Source organism: Gymnogyps californianus, chromosome 1 (genome assembly GCF_018139145.2).
Source record: "Gymnogyps californianus isolate 813 chromosome 1, ASM1813914v2, whole genome shotgun sequence".
Taxonomy (NCBI): domain Eukaryota; kingdom Metazoa; phylum Chordata; class Aves; order Accipitriformes; family Cathartidae; genus Gymnogyps; species Gymnogyps californianus.
The window spans coordinates 14,570,772-14,588,518 of NC_059471.1; the positions used below are offsets into that span (position 1 = coordinate 14,570,772).

Here is a 17,747-nt window from a genome sequence, read left to right on the forward strand (position 1 = left end):
ACAAACTTCAATGATACTTCCAAATTTCACTTGAAGAGAATGAAAAAAGTACACTTTTATGCTTTAGTATAATATTGATAATTTCCATGATTGATTTTAATGTTGAATAAGTAAACAAAGCTAAGTAAGTACATAAGTAAGAAGAAATCAAAGCTAATTTTCACATATCCTTTCAAATTAAGCCCAGGTTTACCCTGTAAGGTTTAAAATCCTGCCTGTTTGTGTACATCATCCTCTACTCATTTCTGTATTTTCAGTTTCTTACCAGTATCTAGCATAAAAGCATGAAAACAAACCAAAAAATATTTATTTTGAGAGCAACAAAATGGATAAAAAAGTATGGACAAACTACAGAAGTACCAACATCATGGATACTTCCTTCATGGAATATTGTGGATGTGGACCTCCAAAGATAACAGACATCAATACCAAACCTTTTAAATTTTCACTAATTTCTAGGTCAGTATTACTCTGAGTTAGCCATCTGATGTCACCAGTAACAAACAAAACTTATTCTGCTCAGATGCTGTCATTCAGCTTTCTTTATAACCCTATTCTGTCCTTTCTCTGCATGTGGTAAAATGAGCAACTCTTCACCAATTACTTTTCTCCACGGAAGAAAGACAAACTGAAAACAAATCCTCAGATGAAAATGCAGGAGAAAGAAAAACTTTCTATTCTAACAAAAGACAAGAGCTAGTGCTAAACTATGTGAAACTGTATTTGTTTCTGTGCTAACATTTTTTTAGATAATTTATTTACTTCTTACCCATACTTCTAAGAACAACTTGTTTGGTTTTAGTGAAAGAAACCTGATTGTCTGAAATTCATTTTTATAACAGTTTCTTTTTTTTTTTTTAAGACAACAGGTAAATAAAAACAGTTGCCTCACACATTGCCTGGCATTTAAAAAGTATTTAGTAATGCAGTAAATCAGAAGAATTTCTCATTCACTTTCTCGCAATAATTCTAATCCTGGATTTCTTCTTACGGGAAACATCACCAAAAGTAACCAAATGAATAAAAATTTGTCTTGCTTTTGGCAGCAGACCAGGAAGTAAAACACTTATTTTGGACACATCTTCCTTGGGATTATTTGCAGTTTTTCCTCATCTTGCTTCGCCTTTATTAGCTACAAAAGCATTCAGTCTTTTGATAAGCAACAACAGTTTTAAAACTCTGTTAGTTTAACTAAAATCTATGAAGCATCAGATTATCTCTGCGCTGTGGCATTCCCATGCTTTAATGTACAGTTAATTTACAAAGAAATGCTTAAGCATATGTTGTTTTGTTTGTGGGTGTCTTGGGTTTGGGGGTTTTCTTTGGTCCCCTGAAAGGCAGCTCTTCCGGACCTCTCTTCTAGGGAATCCTTTGAGTCTACAGAACACAGTCTGAGTCCATATAACCCGTGCCCACTGCAAGACCAAAAAATGGACTATGTATTTCCAGTACGGCAGTAAATGCTCACAAGCAGCTCCCAATGCTATAGGCATTCAAGTTGTACTTTTCCCCCTACAATGACACAGAAAAATGGTGATCTACCAAAGCCAATGCCATATCATGAAATATTACTCAAGCACTCAGAGAACACTGTTTATATGTCCTAGAATGATGTCAGTATTTAGAATTTGCTCTTGATATCAGTCTGTGATTTGTGCACTCAACACCCAAGGGCATGCTCTAACTGCTAAAGGAGGCTAAGGAGTTTGGGTAGAAGCAGTAATGGCAACACTGTTCCTGCTGGAACAGGAAATTATCTGGAAAAACAGAAGTTAATAGCTTGATTTATACTGATACACATTTAAATAGCCTGCATCATTTATATAATAGTGTTTAAATATTATGCATCTAAGATTAAGCATTACAAATCAAATTGTAAAATTTTAAATTTACAGTTACACATTTTAACTTTAGCTACAGCTCTTAAAAACCTGCTCATAACTTAGGGGTTATCAGTAGATTCAACTTCCAAAACCTCAATTGAAAATGCATGAATTACTTCATCATTACATAACAACTCACAAACTGCTTATTATAAATCCAAGATTGAACAAAATTTTTCACATTTGCAAAACAAACTGTAAATGAATCACAATTATGAAAACTACTCTTCAACGTTCATATGTTCTAGAGTTTAAGATTAGACAGGATTAAATAATTCTCTCTGTCCAGTGCATACCATGGAAGAAATGTAGTCTGTTATTGGAATTTAGGCACAGTAAGAATTTGCTTAGATCTTCAAAAAGTGAATATTGTGTCATTCCTATTTATTTCATAAATGGTATTTAAAAATCTAATAATGACCAATGACCTAATCTTTATTATGTCTTCACCTAGTTTATTTCTTCCATAAAGCCTCCATGATACCAGCATAAAAAAAAGAAGCAAGAAAAAGCCAAAACCCTGCCAACCCAACCCTCCCATGACACTGTCGTGATAAAATCTCAGGCACTATTGACTCTTACTGTCAACCACTTCCTTGTTTTCAACACTATAAAAAAGCCACAGTCATATTCTGAGCTCAAATTACACCTCCATGAGAGTTTTCCACTCTGCTCACCTCTGTCCAATCTCTCCCCAACATCTCCTGTCCCAAAATGCATTCCATTCATTTTGATTCAGCTGCAACTTATTTGGAAAACACGTGAGGTTCAATTACAGAGTATTTTTCATAGTCCCATCTGTCAGGGATTTTTTAATTATCTCAGCCACCTGATTGGATCTCACATCTATAGATAAATCTGAGTAAATGTTCTCATCTGAAACTGTTTCTACTATTGTGCAGAGCTGGGTTCTGAGAAACTGCTACTTGCTTGACATTAACATTTACGTGGCAGCAACCATGTGAAGGACAGATTGTGTAAGAAATGGAAAATATGCCAGATATTTGGTTCATTTCAAAATTATGGGACAATATTTAGTTAGATGAAGCTGTTTGGAATGTTTTCATGGGATGCTAAAACATTTATTTGAAAATACCTTTGCTGTATCTCAGTCTTTAGGATCATCTATATTTTAACTGACTGGCTTCAATATGTGAGCATTGCAGTTATTTTAAATGCATGTACTAATGAAGTATCCAAAGACTCCTGTCAAGATAAAATCTCTGTTCAATTGGTAGCTTGTCATTCAGTATCTTTTATATGACTACTGTCATTATAACCAGGAAAAAACCCAGAAAAAACAGGACGGTAGGCTAATCACTAGAGCACAGGTCAGAAAGTAAAGATTGATATTTGTGTTTCTTACAAAAATATGCATCTGGCAACTTTCTGGCAACTGCCACTTTCTCTGAAGTCTTCATCCAACATTAAGTTTCCTATACGTGTTTACTTTTCACCTCTTTTTGAAAGTGCACCTTGTAGCTCGCTCTCAACATACCAATGTATTAGCTTGTGACCTAGATTTGTTTGAGAATATGGAGAAAATACAGAGACGGTTTCATCTGTTACTCATATGTTCCAGATTCTTGTAGGATAGCGTTTTTCTTAACCTCCATCAAAGTCCATTTGTGTTAGCAAAGGCCAAAGTCCTAACGCAAACAGGCAAATACAATTTTAAATACTGTAATGACTTTTGCTATACTGGCATATTTATATGAGAAAGTGGTCAAAATGCCAACGGTCTGCACACACAAACACAATCACAGGTTTTGCTATCAGTAAAGCTGCACAGATCGTACTCCAGCACTAAGAAATTTTAATCCAAATACTGCTAGAAGTAGTACGTACAGTGTCTTTAAAAACTGCACTATTAACTTAGCTCACTGACATGCTGTAAGTCACTTAAAATCACTCGAGTAAACTAATGAGTTGCAGAGACTTTGCAGATGTGCAAAATATGGAAAACATAAGGCTTTATCTGCACCGGGGGTATCAGATGCAAGCAATCAGTTATTCGGGTAAGCGCATCTGTGCTGAACTGCTGCCACCCTGCACAGAAGCAAAGCACTTGTTTGCAAAGTCTCAGTTCCTCCTGTCTGCAAATAAAAGTACTTTTTCAAATCTTTTTCTCTCTCCCATATGTGATTCTGCCTCCCTGTATCACTCTTAACCAGCAATGCTTTCATATAAAATCATCCTATCCCCACCACTGGAGGACTGTTCTTTGCAAAACGTATCACGGTGTTTTATTTAGTCTAGTTTTAGATTTCTGTCTAAAAACTGCAGATATCTATTGCATCTCTTTGTAAATTATTTTATTGTCAAATGTCTCCCAATGTCAACTTTTTGCTTCGTGAGAGCTATCCTCCAGGTTTTGCTCACTAATTTACTACCAATATGCTTTACCTCTTATAATATTTTTCAAAAGTACCAATTAAATCAATAGGTTTAAAAAAACAAAGGAATTACTCTTTTAACATAACTAAATTTGGAACTCCTTTTCAGGGATTCTTGTGGAAGCCGGTAATAAACATGGTTTCAAAATAAACAAAATGGAAAATAGGTTCACCTGTATACCTACACTAAACATAATGGTACAAATGTAGCTTTTGAGTAAAACTTTGACTTCTGGAAGCTAAGAAAATATATTAGGGTAAGGATTACTCTGTACTTGCTCTGACATTCAGGTTTTCCATAACTAGGCAAACAGTCTAGCCTAGTTCATCATCAGTAATGGGAAACACAGCTAACGAACTTTGCTCTGATCTAAATCTAACACTCTTCTATTTACACTCTTTCAATGTGCAAAACAGCAAATGTGGGTTAGGTCTACCTCTCACTATGTGGGTTTGAGCTTTGGTCTTGGAGAACTAGGAATCAGTTTGTGATACTGAAAATACACCCTTTGTGTCCCTGCATGCCATTACAGGCCTTTACAGTCTCCAAGATTCCACACACCTCAAACAATGTTTTTTAATCATTTAATACCAATTTCATTTCTGTGCGAACATTTTCTCTAAAAATAAATAAGTCCCTGAAGTGAGACTTAAGACTCTAACCACTTAACAAAAAAAACCATCCCCCACTGACCTTACCATGCATAATCTTTTTATAAAAAGCCCAGTACTTACTGGGGGACTCGCTTTCAATTTCCCTCTTTGCCCACTGAAACAAAATTCTCATTTCCCAAGTCTTAAGCAGGTGTCCTGACTGCTATTCTGCAGTCTATATTGGTATAAAGACCTGCTACTGATGCAAATCTGCTCCATGGCAAAGAATTTAGGATTCAATGGACTAAAGAGGGCAAAGAGTGGGGCAAAGAGTGGATAGCAGAGTAACTTGTAAATATGTTCCATCCTGGAATCTTTTTCTAGCTGAAATAATGTGGAATTACTTTCTTCATAATAATATAGTTCGAACTGGAAACAATAAAGAATGATTGCATCCCAAGTCATCCAACAGCCTGGTGGTCAGGGCTGCAAGGAGAGAAAGGTGCGTTTGACTCCCTTCAGGCATGGGAGATGATAAACATAGCTCTCATACCCTCGCTGACTGCCTTACCTCGTCTCTGTACTCAGTGATGGGGTTTGTAATTATAAAAGGTACTAGTCATTTCTTCATCTTTGTGAAACTAGTCTTTCATTCCTTTGCTTAATTACATGTGATGAAAAAAAGGGTTGAGTAAAAATGTTTTGTTCAAAAAGAATGTAAAACCATAAAATGTTCATTCCTAAGTCAAACCTAGTATTTTTTTACAGTGTATTTTGCTTTGGTGAACAGGTTTACAAGTAATTTTTGACATAATTCTACTTACAACAAACTTTTGGTATTCTTCCACTCCATTGCCTGCTGGTTTTAAGCATGTAATCTTACAGGCCTGTCAGGTTTTTTTGCTAAATGGACCAAACAAAATTGATTTCTCTAGAAGGGAAGCACCATTTTCAAACCACCATATATCTTGCACTGCTTTCCTGCTCTTCAACAAACCACTTCCAATGTTTGCAACATCCTTGACTGACTGTTTCCTTCTCTTGTATCCTGATCTCAGAATCTTTCTGCCTTTTGCTGTGAATCCTGCAACACCATTGTCTTTTTCCTTCCAAAATCACTTCTCCATACAGCAACCTGAGCACATTGGTTTTATGATATCTACAGAACAGAACAATTAAATATAGCTATCCTGTTTTCATTCATTTCTGGACAGAGCTAAAAGTTACAATCCTGTTTTTTAATCTTTTTAATTGCGCTGTCTCTTCATCATTTCCAACAAGAAAAAAACCCAGAAAAACAAAATGAAGCAAAATTAAGTCCTATTTCACAGAAACTATCAGGAACTACAAAATCAGGATTACTGTTTCATATTGATTTTCAGTTGGTTTGCCTAGATTGTTTACCACTGCAACATCTTGAAAGGCATAAAGTCTTTGAGTCTAAATGCAGGAACTGACAACAGTAAAAATTTTCCACAGCTAATACCTTTCAGAAGGAGGTGCTGGCTTCTACAAGTCAGTATTTCCAGTTCTTTTTACGGCACCGTGTCAGAATTGCTCCTTGGTCACCATTTTTAAGTAATCAACTACATCAGTGGTATAAATATGTAAAATGATGGAACTGTCAGCTTTTTTTGTCAGTAAGGGGTCTATTTCTCATAAATATAAAACATAGCATTTGAACACAAAACCTGCTTTAAACACTCCAACTATTTCAGAGGTATACATCATTAAAGTACCGTTTGTTCTTCTGATCCCTGAGTGTTATATTCTTCTACAAACATAACAGGCATTATATTTGTATTTCAGTCATCCCATCATTCTGATTTTAGTGAAAGTATCACAGCACATTGCCATGGTAAGTTTTTTCATATATATTTTCCTCTTATTCCTTGACTTGTCCTATAACTGAACCAGTGGGACAGGGTCACTCACTCTAACAGTAATAAAGGTAGAAAAAACAGAAACATTAGTAGCAGAAAAAGGCAATGTGCAAAAAAACAGATATTGCTGCCCATTGATCGAAACACCCAATGGACAATAAACTGCTGAAAAAACGTAGAGAGGATTCATTTGATTAATTGGATTCTAAAGTGTAGACGTCCATCAAAACAAGTAGCATACACTCCCTTCTTGGGCACGAGAGAAAAACAGGCACTTTAGGATGCAATTTATCTTGAGTAGATGTCTATATTTTTGTTCTTTAATAGCCTATTGCTCTCCAAAGGACATTTAAAGTGATTAGCCCAAATATGGATGTCCACATTGTAAATGCCTACAGCTTGCTGAAACAAACCTCACATAAAATATTGTCTTTGAGGATAAGGGAAGATGGTATCATAACAGGACAAGAATAGGGTAATATTCTCCTGGATCTCAGTGTCTGCATGTAACTCTTTCTATGTTTTAACTGCAAAAGATTCCAGGTTGTTGAAATGTGCTCAGATGTTAACTGATATTAAGCAACAGCCACTTGTGAAAATGCAGGAGTTGTGACTAGGTATTAACCAGGAAACCTCTGAAGTGCAGCCATATATCACTACACATAATGGCAGATTATAACATACCATTTGTTAAGTCTTTCTATTCAGTAGTTTCTGAAGAACCACCTTTTACTAGTACATCATCAGTACTGTGGAACAGATACACAGCTTAAGGAGATGGACACATTCAAACCTAAATCTATTTTTAGCAGGTAACAGTTTGACTATAAATACTTACATTTTATATATTTATGTTATATAATTTGTAAGTATTTTAATACTTAAGTATTTATATATAAAATAATATAATAATAATATATATAATACTTTATATATATAATACTTAAAAATAAGTAATATGAAATAAGTATTTTATATACTTATTTCTTTTATATACTACAGAAATGTATTAGCTACATTGGTGATACGGGCGCGATTCATATCACCAAATGCAGACAGGGTACATCCTCACCCAACACCCCTTTATACTCAGTGCTGAGAAACAGTTACTGTTAGAGTACTGTTATTTTCATCCCAAGTAGATATTTAAAATAAGTCAGTGAATTACTTCCTAGAAGTTCCTGTTTCTCTCCATTCACTGTAAAGTCAACTTAAGATCAGCAGCTCAGGTTACTCATATTGTGCACATGTGAAGTTAGAACAGAGGAGTATCAGCAACACTGAGCAGTCAGTTGCTGGTGCTCTTTAAAGCATGCAGTTTTACACTACCTGAAATACCTTCTATTCCACCTAAAAAGATGTTTAACGATACCGTTTCTAAAATACTACATAAAGTTAAGCCAAAAATTTTAGTAATTCACATTTCTGCAGCTGATTATGTTCTAAGCCATGTCTATCAGGAAACCAGTAATAAGTCACAACGAGAGCAGTAGGAAGCCCAGCATTAGCACAATAGCTGAAGTACCAGAACAAGTGCAATCTTAGCTCACTCAGTTGTTGTGCCTCATATGAATCAATTCATCAAAATAATGTTTGTCAAATGGCTGAACAACAAATATTTTTGAAGTCACAAGTATGATGAAGATATACAATTACGTATCGGTACAGATTTTCTTCTTTCCCTTTTCATGATGCAAATTCTTTGTTCTGACAGAAGTGACATTTCCCACTTGAATTTTAGGACCCTCAATGAAGTAACTTTGTATATTTGAATTTGGAAATACACTGAGCTTACTGTACATTAACACATTTTGGTCATGTGCAAAATAAAAGAGCTTTAATAATATTACATCTGTTATATTAAGTGAAAAGCATTTTCATCTCTCAACTTGCCATATGTATGCTTTGTATGTTTGTATGTTTTCTACTTCATTAAATTTTCATCACTATCAGGTTTACAGTACATGCTGTACCAAATTCTGATCCCAAGATTCAGCCTGGAAAGTTGGATTAAAAATTAGAAATCCCTGCGGAGTTAGGAGAAAAAGGAACTTTCTACATCTGCCTCATCAATTTCACAGCCAAAAGGGTCTCTACAGTACTGCATTTCACTCTGTTTTCAAAGAGGATTTTCCAGTAGTGGTTGGCATTTTTTAAAATATTTGCCATGCTGTGCCATTTTACATTCTTAAGCTATGGAAAAGCACAACTGTTTAGATCAGCAACTTTCCTTATGCATAGTATTTCACTACTTACATAGCGAATCACACTGTCATCACAAAACTGCCTATACATAACACAAGTCAGATAAACTTTATCAGAAAGTTTAGTTGAAGTCATGGTCAGCCTTCTTACTGTGTAGACGTAGCTCATCTTTAATTCCTCCACTTTCCTCCACGGTACCTCTCCATATACAGACAGTGAAAACTCTTGTGGAAACCCCACTTTCTGTCAGGTAGATTTTGCCAAATTCAGGTCTCAGAGAGAAGAAAAGTTCACACTTTGTCAGTTCAATGTTATCTAGTACATACGGTTGAGCTGGTTCCCTGATGCTATTATCTGCACAGAGCTGTTACCCTGAACTTGAGGCACATATTAAAACTAGACAAATCTGCTATACAATCATTCGATCAATTTTGTCATAAGGTCCCAGGCAGTTAAACAAACCAAGAGTTAGTTTCTGACCCCTCTGCTGTAATATCATGTATTTATGTTGGCCTCAAACTCTTCAGGTTTGGGCAACTACTTTTCATTAGATAACAATAATATAAACAAAGTGCATATATAAATACAGAACAAAAATGAGAAGTGGGACTTTATATAGGAAACACAGCACTTGAAATTTTTGTCAGGGTTTAGGTAATTTTAATTTTTTCTTTAGTAAAACTACTGCAAAGGAGATCCTTTCATCAAAAAGGCAAGAATGCAGGCCACCAAGAAACCACGTGTTAGCAACAGTGTAACTCCAGAATCCCAAAACTCTATGCACTGGGTTCCTGTTCAGGACAGAAGTTTTACCGTGGTGTTACACAAGCAGTTTGATCATGGTTGCCCTGCATGGTTTGACATGAAGGTGTCTTTATAAGATATCACTAATGACCGTTTGACAATTTAGTGCTAAAAAAGTAAGAGTTCATTTCTTCATTCTCCTAAAGCCCCATTAGAAATATTATACCCTATTTTTGTTACCATGAACGAGATATATTGGTAGCACTTAAATAATGCCTGATCATCAACAGCAAATTACTTCGCAAATATAGTAATTCTACATATTTGAAAGCATTTTAAAAATTATTTCTGAATTTTTTTTGATTGATAACTCCAAAATGCTTGTCACTCTCAGCTCACTGACAGGAACGGCACTACCCCATCAGCATACTGAATTCAATTTTGTCGTTTCAAATTTCGTAACTGAATATAAATAACAGTAACTTTTGTTGTTTTCATTATACCCAAAGGAGATCTTTAAAGCATTTTTAAAAAGCCTTGTAATTAGTTTGTACATTAAGTGACTCAACTGATTAGTAAATCAGTTCTTTGCAAGGGACCAACAGAAAATGTACAACCTCTAAATGCAAATAAATGTTTCCTAAAAAAAATCACTATCTTTGCCCCTTTTCTCCTCCCCATTTCCAGCACTAACTTTTTTTTCATATCTGCTATACTAGTTCCCCCCAAAAAGGACTTGCATTTTTGTTTAACCTACTTCATGATTCTGCTTAGAGTAAAATATGCTTATTGTATTAACACCATCCTTTTCTTTGCATATATAGGCACATATGGGGAGCCAAGAACCCAAAAGACAGAAAATATCTACCAAATCATATATATTTAAGAATTCATTGCCAACAAACATTCTAAAATAATTTAATTGTAAATCTACACTTTCATCTTAGTGATTCTCACACAGTTCTGATTCCCTGTTAAGCTGTACGCGTATCTACTAGTTATATTCAAATGTATGATTAAATCATACTTAGTATAGAAACATCTCTAGGTTTGCCTATACAGTTTTAAATGATTGTTCAGTCTGAGTATTTTAAATAAACCCTGGTTTTATTTCAAAAAGATTAGAGATGGAAAATGGAGTTTTCTGGATAATGTAACAGTCCATTTTATCCCAAAGGAAGCATTTAACTAATACAGTATTCTCCACACACTAGGGGAGAGTAAAATAAATGGTGTATGAATAGGACAATTTCTGTGAAAAAAATTACGTAGGCTATTAGATTTGAAACAGCCAACATATCTGAGATTACAGAAACAATTAAAATAGAAAATAGACATTTTCCAACAAATTTAATACCACTATATTATGTACCTTGTTATCTACGCACTTGAAAACCTCATAACATACAAAAAAGATCTCGAAATACAGAAAATCCATGAAGTAGCAAAAGCCATCTATTTCCAATCATGTTTTAATTTCTCATAGTGATCAGTGCTTTATGGAAAGTATATGAAAAGTAGAGTTTTGATTGTGAATTTGCACTCACAACATTTAACATCTTATTTGCATGAATTATTATTAAAAAAACCCCACGTCTGTAGTAGTACTAAAAATTTAAAAAGGTAAACAATGCATTCCCACTCAAAGAAATGATGGGGAGGGGGACATTTTACATAAGAAAAATGTCTCAAATTTATACAATTGCCACTGTGAATTTTTCTATTTCTATTTTCTATTGAATTTACAATAAAAATACTGTTTATTCTTACAGAAGAGTAATTTGTCAACTTTATTTCTGATAAGAAATAAACAAAAAAGTACTTTAAGTCTAAATGAAATCAAGTATCTATCCATAAATGGGATTATTTCAACGCCAGTAATTATAGCCTATGCTTCCATTAAAATAAGAAGTCCATCTCTTTAAGGAACTCTGTAGACTTGCACTTTCTACACAAAAACAGGTAACCGTATTTGTTCATCTTGCTCATGCCCACACTGCTCATGCCTGTCATTCTTTCCCATAAGACTCAATAACCTGTATTTTTTCTTGTTATAGTAACATTTCTGAGACAGTTGTCCATTCTTTGAATATTCTTACCAAAAAACCCAAACATATTTCCTCACCATACTCTCAGTCTTTGGAATCATTTAAAAATTGGAAGTATGAAGTTGCTATGTAAAACACAAGCCTTTTGTTTGTGTAACTGTGTTGACCTCTTATTTCTCTGTATGTCTATATTCTTAATCTGGTAAGATTCTGCAAATACAGACTTTGACTAAATAATCAGCAAAAACAACTTTAAGATGTTCCTACTACCAATTTATATGCCTTCTTAACATTTATCATTAAAATATTTATGCTGAACAGTAATAAGATATGTTTTTGAGCAGGTTCACCTACTGCACAAACACAACTGGATACTAGTTTAGGAAAGAGATGAAATTCAAGTGATAGACTCAAATTCAAATAAAAAATTAAAATATTACTGTGTAGGTGAAAAGCAAATAACAAAACTTATTTTAAAATATGGCACTCATAAATTACACTACATCTATTCTTAAAACTTCAGCTCCCTGACTTTTTTTTGAAAGTATATGGCTGATTTACCGAAACAAACATAGCAAACAATGTGAAGCCAAACCAAGAGACCAGTTAGCACAGCCAGTGATACTTAAATGTACTCCTGTAAGTGACTTAAGAGCCAAGTGGTTACCTTGCAGCCTAACACGTATGTTTCTAATGGCTTTCTCATGAATCCCATTAAATGTATTAGAGAAAATGCAGCACTAGCTCAGAAGTTCATCTAGCCCACCTAGTCCAGTGTTATCACTTTGCAAGTATGTAGTATGTTAAAGCAAGAACATGAGCATATGCTTAAAGTAGAAAGTAACAGCACATTGAAACAAAAATTTGAACTACATTATTTTGCTAAGCTTTTAATTTTCCAATATTCTCCTCTTCATTTGAAGAGGAATAAACTCTATAAAGTTGAATAAACTATGTATCACAACAAGAAAATACATGATGCAATTTTTTTATTTTAAGGAATCCTATACATTGTAACAATGGTTTTGTTAACTATATGGAGCAGAAATTTGAATATCCTAGTTCTGACGGGACCAGCTAAAAATCAGAAAAGGAGACATAGCATAAAATGTAGAAGGATTTGTTTTACTGCTTCACCAGTTTAACTATATAACGCAATCTGCTCTTGTATTCATATTTAAAATCTCAGTGGACAAGGCATATAATATAATCCAAAAAGAAAAAATAAATATAGGTATTGCTACTGATTTATTAAACCTGCAGCTTGACTTTTTAATTTAACGGTTATTTGGAACAAAAGTCAAACCCATTTATTATTATTATGACTTGAAATAGTTCAGTGAAACTTGAAATACTTCCATAATTCTCAGGAAGCCAAATTCTGCATCTTGCAAGAAAAATTCCATGACCTCAAGAAGAGAATGAAGCCAAAATAAATTCTTATCTGCCCATCATTAGTTCATACCCACAAAATTTTCCTTTGAATAGCATTTACACTTTTTAAAACAAATTGTGTAATACACAAGATTTTTATGAAACTCTGCCTACTCGGAAAGACTAACTGATAAACAGTAAATAATAAATAGCAAATAATTAAAGTAAAACAGATAATACTAGCAAAATCAATTAAGAAAGAATTTAGTCAGTATTCACTGTAATATTTAAACAGTCACCAAAACAAAAAACGTGACTACAGCGATAATATTTCTCAAGATCAGCAATAAATAAAGTGTGTCCTTAGCAGTGCCTAGAAAGATATACTGCAGATAATTAGGAACAATGGCATCATATAGTACCTTCCATTGCCCTTTTAAAGAAGACTTTACAACTTCCACAGGTAAGTACTCCGTAGTGGCAACCAGAAGCCTCATCACCACAGATGAGACAAATCTTCTGGGGTAGCGATTCAAAACTGTATTGAGAACTTTGGCTGGTTTCTGTATCTGGCCTTGAAAAGAAAAAGAATTAAGAGAAATGAAATATCTAGTTTTGCAACAGTTAACTACTTACCTGTATTAATCAGTTTTATATTAAAAACTCCCTTTTTAAATTTGTAGTCAAGCTACCAAAGGACAAGCAAAAAACAAAATACGACTGCCTTTCTGCTTAAGGGTTTGTCTCTACTAGGGTAAAAGGCACATTTGTTACATCTGGCTAGTGATTAAACAAGAAAGTAGTGGGCAAAAAGCATAGTAGTATTTTAATCCGTTTTAGCTAAAAAATGTACAATCTAAAAACTCTTTGTTAAAATGTTCATCTTTCTCAGATCAACAACTCTTGTGAGTGAAGTCATACTGACTGATACTCTTTTTTTCTGTACGTAGAATGGTACAGAGACAGAATCAGATATAAGTCAATTGAATTTCAAAAGCCTCTTTCACATGGGAAATAACTAAGTTTCATCTCAGCTAGAAAAATCTTTAATAATCTGCTTGTCACCTCCCATTCAGCTGCAGCATCCTCACCAGTAACTAACTCTGATGAGCACATCGAGGATATTTCCTAATTTCTCTCCAAGAAAAGAAACAGACTAACCTAGTTAACCATTATGTTTACAAAAATAAAGGATTTCCGTTGAAACTGTAGCATTGCATATACGTATGTCTGCACGTTTTTCTAGGTAATGCACAACATCTTGGCATGACAGTACGCCATTTCATTCGAACAAATAAATATACAAGTGTTTGTTTTCTTTTTTGTGTGAAATTAACTGTTTTTTTCTAAGTCGGGAATCATATTTTGGAGAATATTTAGGTATTTATGAATATTGCCTGGCTGTCAGTGAGGACAGTCTGGAGAACACTCTGCTCCCCCTCTCTGGAGCCGGTCACTGGCTCAGACATCAGAAGGCACGGAACCATCATAGCGATAAAAACGCAACTTCTCCCGGGGCGTTACCGTGCCAAAAAGATCCGAGAGGCGCCGGCCGCCAAGTTCCCATTGTGCCGGTCTCGCACAGACCTGGGACACCCAGGCGTGCACAAACAATACAGAAAATGGAAACGCGGCCGCAGTTACTGCCTGAAAACTCAAATGGGGCTTCGACGAGTAAAACTTCGCCCGTCTTCGTCTCGACACCTTCCGAGAGCCCCTCGGAGTGCCAGCCCCTCACCCCGCGGCAGAGCCGCCCTTCCCCCGGAGAAAGCGCGGAGCTCTGCCGCGGAGCGGCGCGACCCCCCGGCCCGGCCCGTCCCCTCAGCGAGGGCACCCGCGCGACAGGGCCCGCCGCCTCCCGCCGCCCCCCCTTACCGGACGTAGCCGAGGTAGGGCGGGCACAGCTGGGGCAAGCCCTCCTTCAGCACCGCCGCCGGGAAGCCCAGGGGCTGGTGCCCGTTGAGACCCAGGGGCGGGTAGAGGCCCGGCGGCGCGGCCGAGGTGGAGGGCAGGCTGTCGAGCGGCGCCGCCGCCGCCGCCGCCGGCCCGTAGGCTCCGGCCAGGAGGGTGGGCTCCGTCTTGTAGAGGACGCACTCCAGCGAGGGCTCCTGCCCGGCCCGCGGGGGCTGCGGGTAGTCGGCGCAGCCCGCCGCGGGGGTGGCCCTGCCGCCGGGGTACGCGGTGGGGAGGCCGAGACCTTCCTCCTTGATCTTCAGGGCGGGCTGGAAGTCGCCGTAGGCGAAGTGCACCTCCTTGGCGTCCGCCGGCGGGTAGACGTAGCCCGCCAGGTCCGGGGCGGGGGGCGAGGAGCGCGGCCCCGCGCCGCCGCCGCCGCCGCCCTCGTACTCCGCGCCGTCCAGCAGCTGCCGCGTGCGCGAGGCCAGGTAGGCCGAGTTGAGCGGCAGCAGCGGCACGTGCAGGCACTCCTGCCCCGGCTCCCCCGCCCCCGGCCGCCCCCCGCCGCCCGCGAAGCCGCGCTCCCCGCCGGGCAGCGCCGCCAGCCCGGGGGCCTCGCCCTTGGGGCCGCGGCGGGACCCTCCGCGCCGCCCCCCGGCCCCGCCGGCCGCGGTTTAGCGGCGGTGGTCACGGCGTCGCCGGCCGGCCAGAGCGGGGCGGGCCGCGGCGGGGGGTGCGAGGGGCCGGGCGCCCCCGGGGCGGCCTCGCCCGCCTTCTGCGAGGGGCCGCGGCTCATCGGGGCGTCGGGCGCCGCCGCGGCCTCCGCCCCGAGGAAGGACCAGGGCGCCGCGGCCACGGCGGAGCTGGCATGAGCCGCGGGCGCCAGGAAGGTGTCCAGGACGGTGTCCAGGGAGTCCTTGTCCGAGAGGGAGCCGTTCCCCGGCCGGTAGGAGAGGGAGTCCCGCTCCTCCTCCTCCCCCGGCTGCTGCCGCGGCTCTTCCTCCTCGTCCTCGTCGTCGTCCTCCTCCTCGTCGCTGCTCTTGGGGTAGAGCAGCCCGTCCAGGGAGATGTCGATGGCCTCCGCTTCCCTGCGGAAGGGGTCTCGGCCGGGCTGGCCCTGCAGCAGGACCGCCCCGTCTCTGGCAGGCGGTGGCGCTCTGGGCTCCTTGGCCTTCACCTCGGTCATGCTGGCCTGGGGCAGGGCTGGACGCCGGTGAGCCTCCGGCCCGGGGGGCGGCCGGGCGGCGGCGGGGTGCAGGCGACCGGGCGGCTATTCACATCCTGGACGTGCCCGCTGAAGCGGCGGCGCGGCTCCTGCTCACATGGCTCTGGCTTCGGGGGGGCGGCTCAGCCCCGGCTCCCGCCGCCGGGCAGGGGGGTGAAACGGAGCCGCGGGCGGTGCAGCCTAGAGGGGGGGAAACGATCGGAGCGTGTGCGGGAGGCGGTAGGAGCGGCGGGCGGGAGAGCGGGGTCCCCGCCAGGCTCCGCCGGCGGCGGGCGGGCTGCCGCTCGCTGGCCCCCGGCTCCGCTTTTCCCTCGACTGCCTCCCGCCGTCCCCGCTGGCCCCGGGCGGGCTGGCCGCCGGCTCCACGCCCCCTCGCCCGCCCCTCCCCGCCGCCAGCCCTTGCCCTTACCGAGGGTCTGCGCTGCCGCGGCGGGGCACGGGCTCGCCCCCCCCGCTCTCCGCCTGCCGCCGCCGGCTGCCCCGCCGCCGCCCGCCGCTCCGCTCTGCCTCCGCGGGCAGCCGGTCCCGGGCACCGCGGCTTCCCCAGCAGCTTTTCCATCGGCTCCTCCTCCGCTCCGCCTGTCCCGGCCCGTCCCTCCCATCGCTCGCCGTGCCCGCATCCCTCTCCCTCTTCCCTCGCGTCGGTCTCCCCGTGCCTCAGGTCTGCGCTTTCTGGCCTCTCTCCGCCGCCTGGCTTTCTCTCTGCCTTCTCATCCCTTTCCCCCCATCTCTTGTGCAGGTGCCTCACGCCTCACCATCCCGAGAAGTGCGGCTCTGGACGGGGCACAGGCTACAAGCAGGTTGGGTAGGTCGCTGTTTTGGAGAGCAGAGAGCAAGACAAGCTTTACTTATTTGCGGTGACAACAGTATAGGCTTCCTTTTGTCTGTTTTTCACCATCCTCTTCAGACATTCGCTGTATTTTTTCAGGATTAAACTCTGGCCCAATTCCTCTCCTGATACAACATCCATTTTCCAGTAGCAAAGGAATCAAGGCATTTTAAAGTGCTTTAAATTACATTCAGGGACCTCAAAAGTATCCTCTACACCAAGAAAGCACAACGTTTTTTCTACAAAATATTTGGAAAATGGGGCATTCTTTGCTTCTAATATTTTCCTTTAATCTCGTTGTCGGGTAAATGAGACGACGTTTAAAATGGACCTGGTTTACAGGGGCTGGCTGGCCAGCCCACATATAGCAAGTTACAATCCAGCCCAAGTTAGTTCTGACCAAGAAGTTGTCACCAGCTAACTGCTGCCTGGCATTTTGTGTAAAATGCTGGCTTTGTGGCTGAACCCATTCAGCTCAATAAGACAATTACTGATTGGAAAACCCAACCTTTAATATAATTTGCATCATATAGCAGTCTCAGAAAAGAAACTTGTGTTGAAAGATACAAAGAATAAATTAGCATAGGAGTAGTCCTCGTGACTTTGAGTAGAAGCAGTGTATTTTTGATTCATAGAGAAATGTGCGCTGTAACATGCTTGTTTATGCTCT

At 40.2% G+C, this 17,747-nt stretch overlaps 1 protein-coding gene across 1 annotated transcript in view; it reads right to left on the minus strand.

Moving 5' to 3' along the window:
- PGR (progesterone receptor) overlaps positions 1-16,418 on the minus strand; it is a 40,430-nt gene extending 24,012 nt beyond the window's left edge. Inside the window, 3 exon segments of the mRNA XM_050904771.1 lie at positions 13,550-13,701; positions 15,003-15,651; positions 15,654-16,418. Coding sequence (XP_050760728.1) covers positions 13,550-13,701; positions 15,003-15,651; positions 15,654-16,209 — 1,357 coding nt within the window. The 5' untranslated portion in view covers positions 16,210-16,418.
- Positions 16,419-17,747: the final 1,329 nt, after the last annotated feature.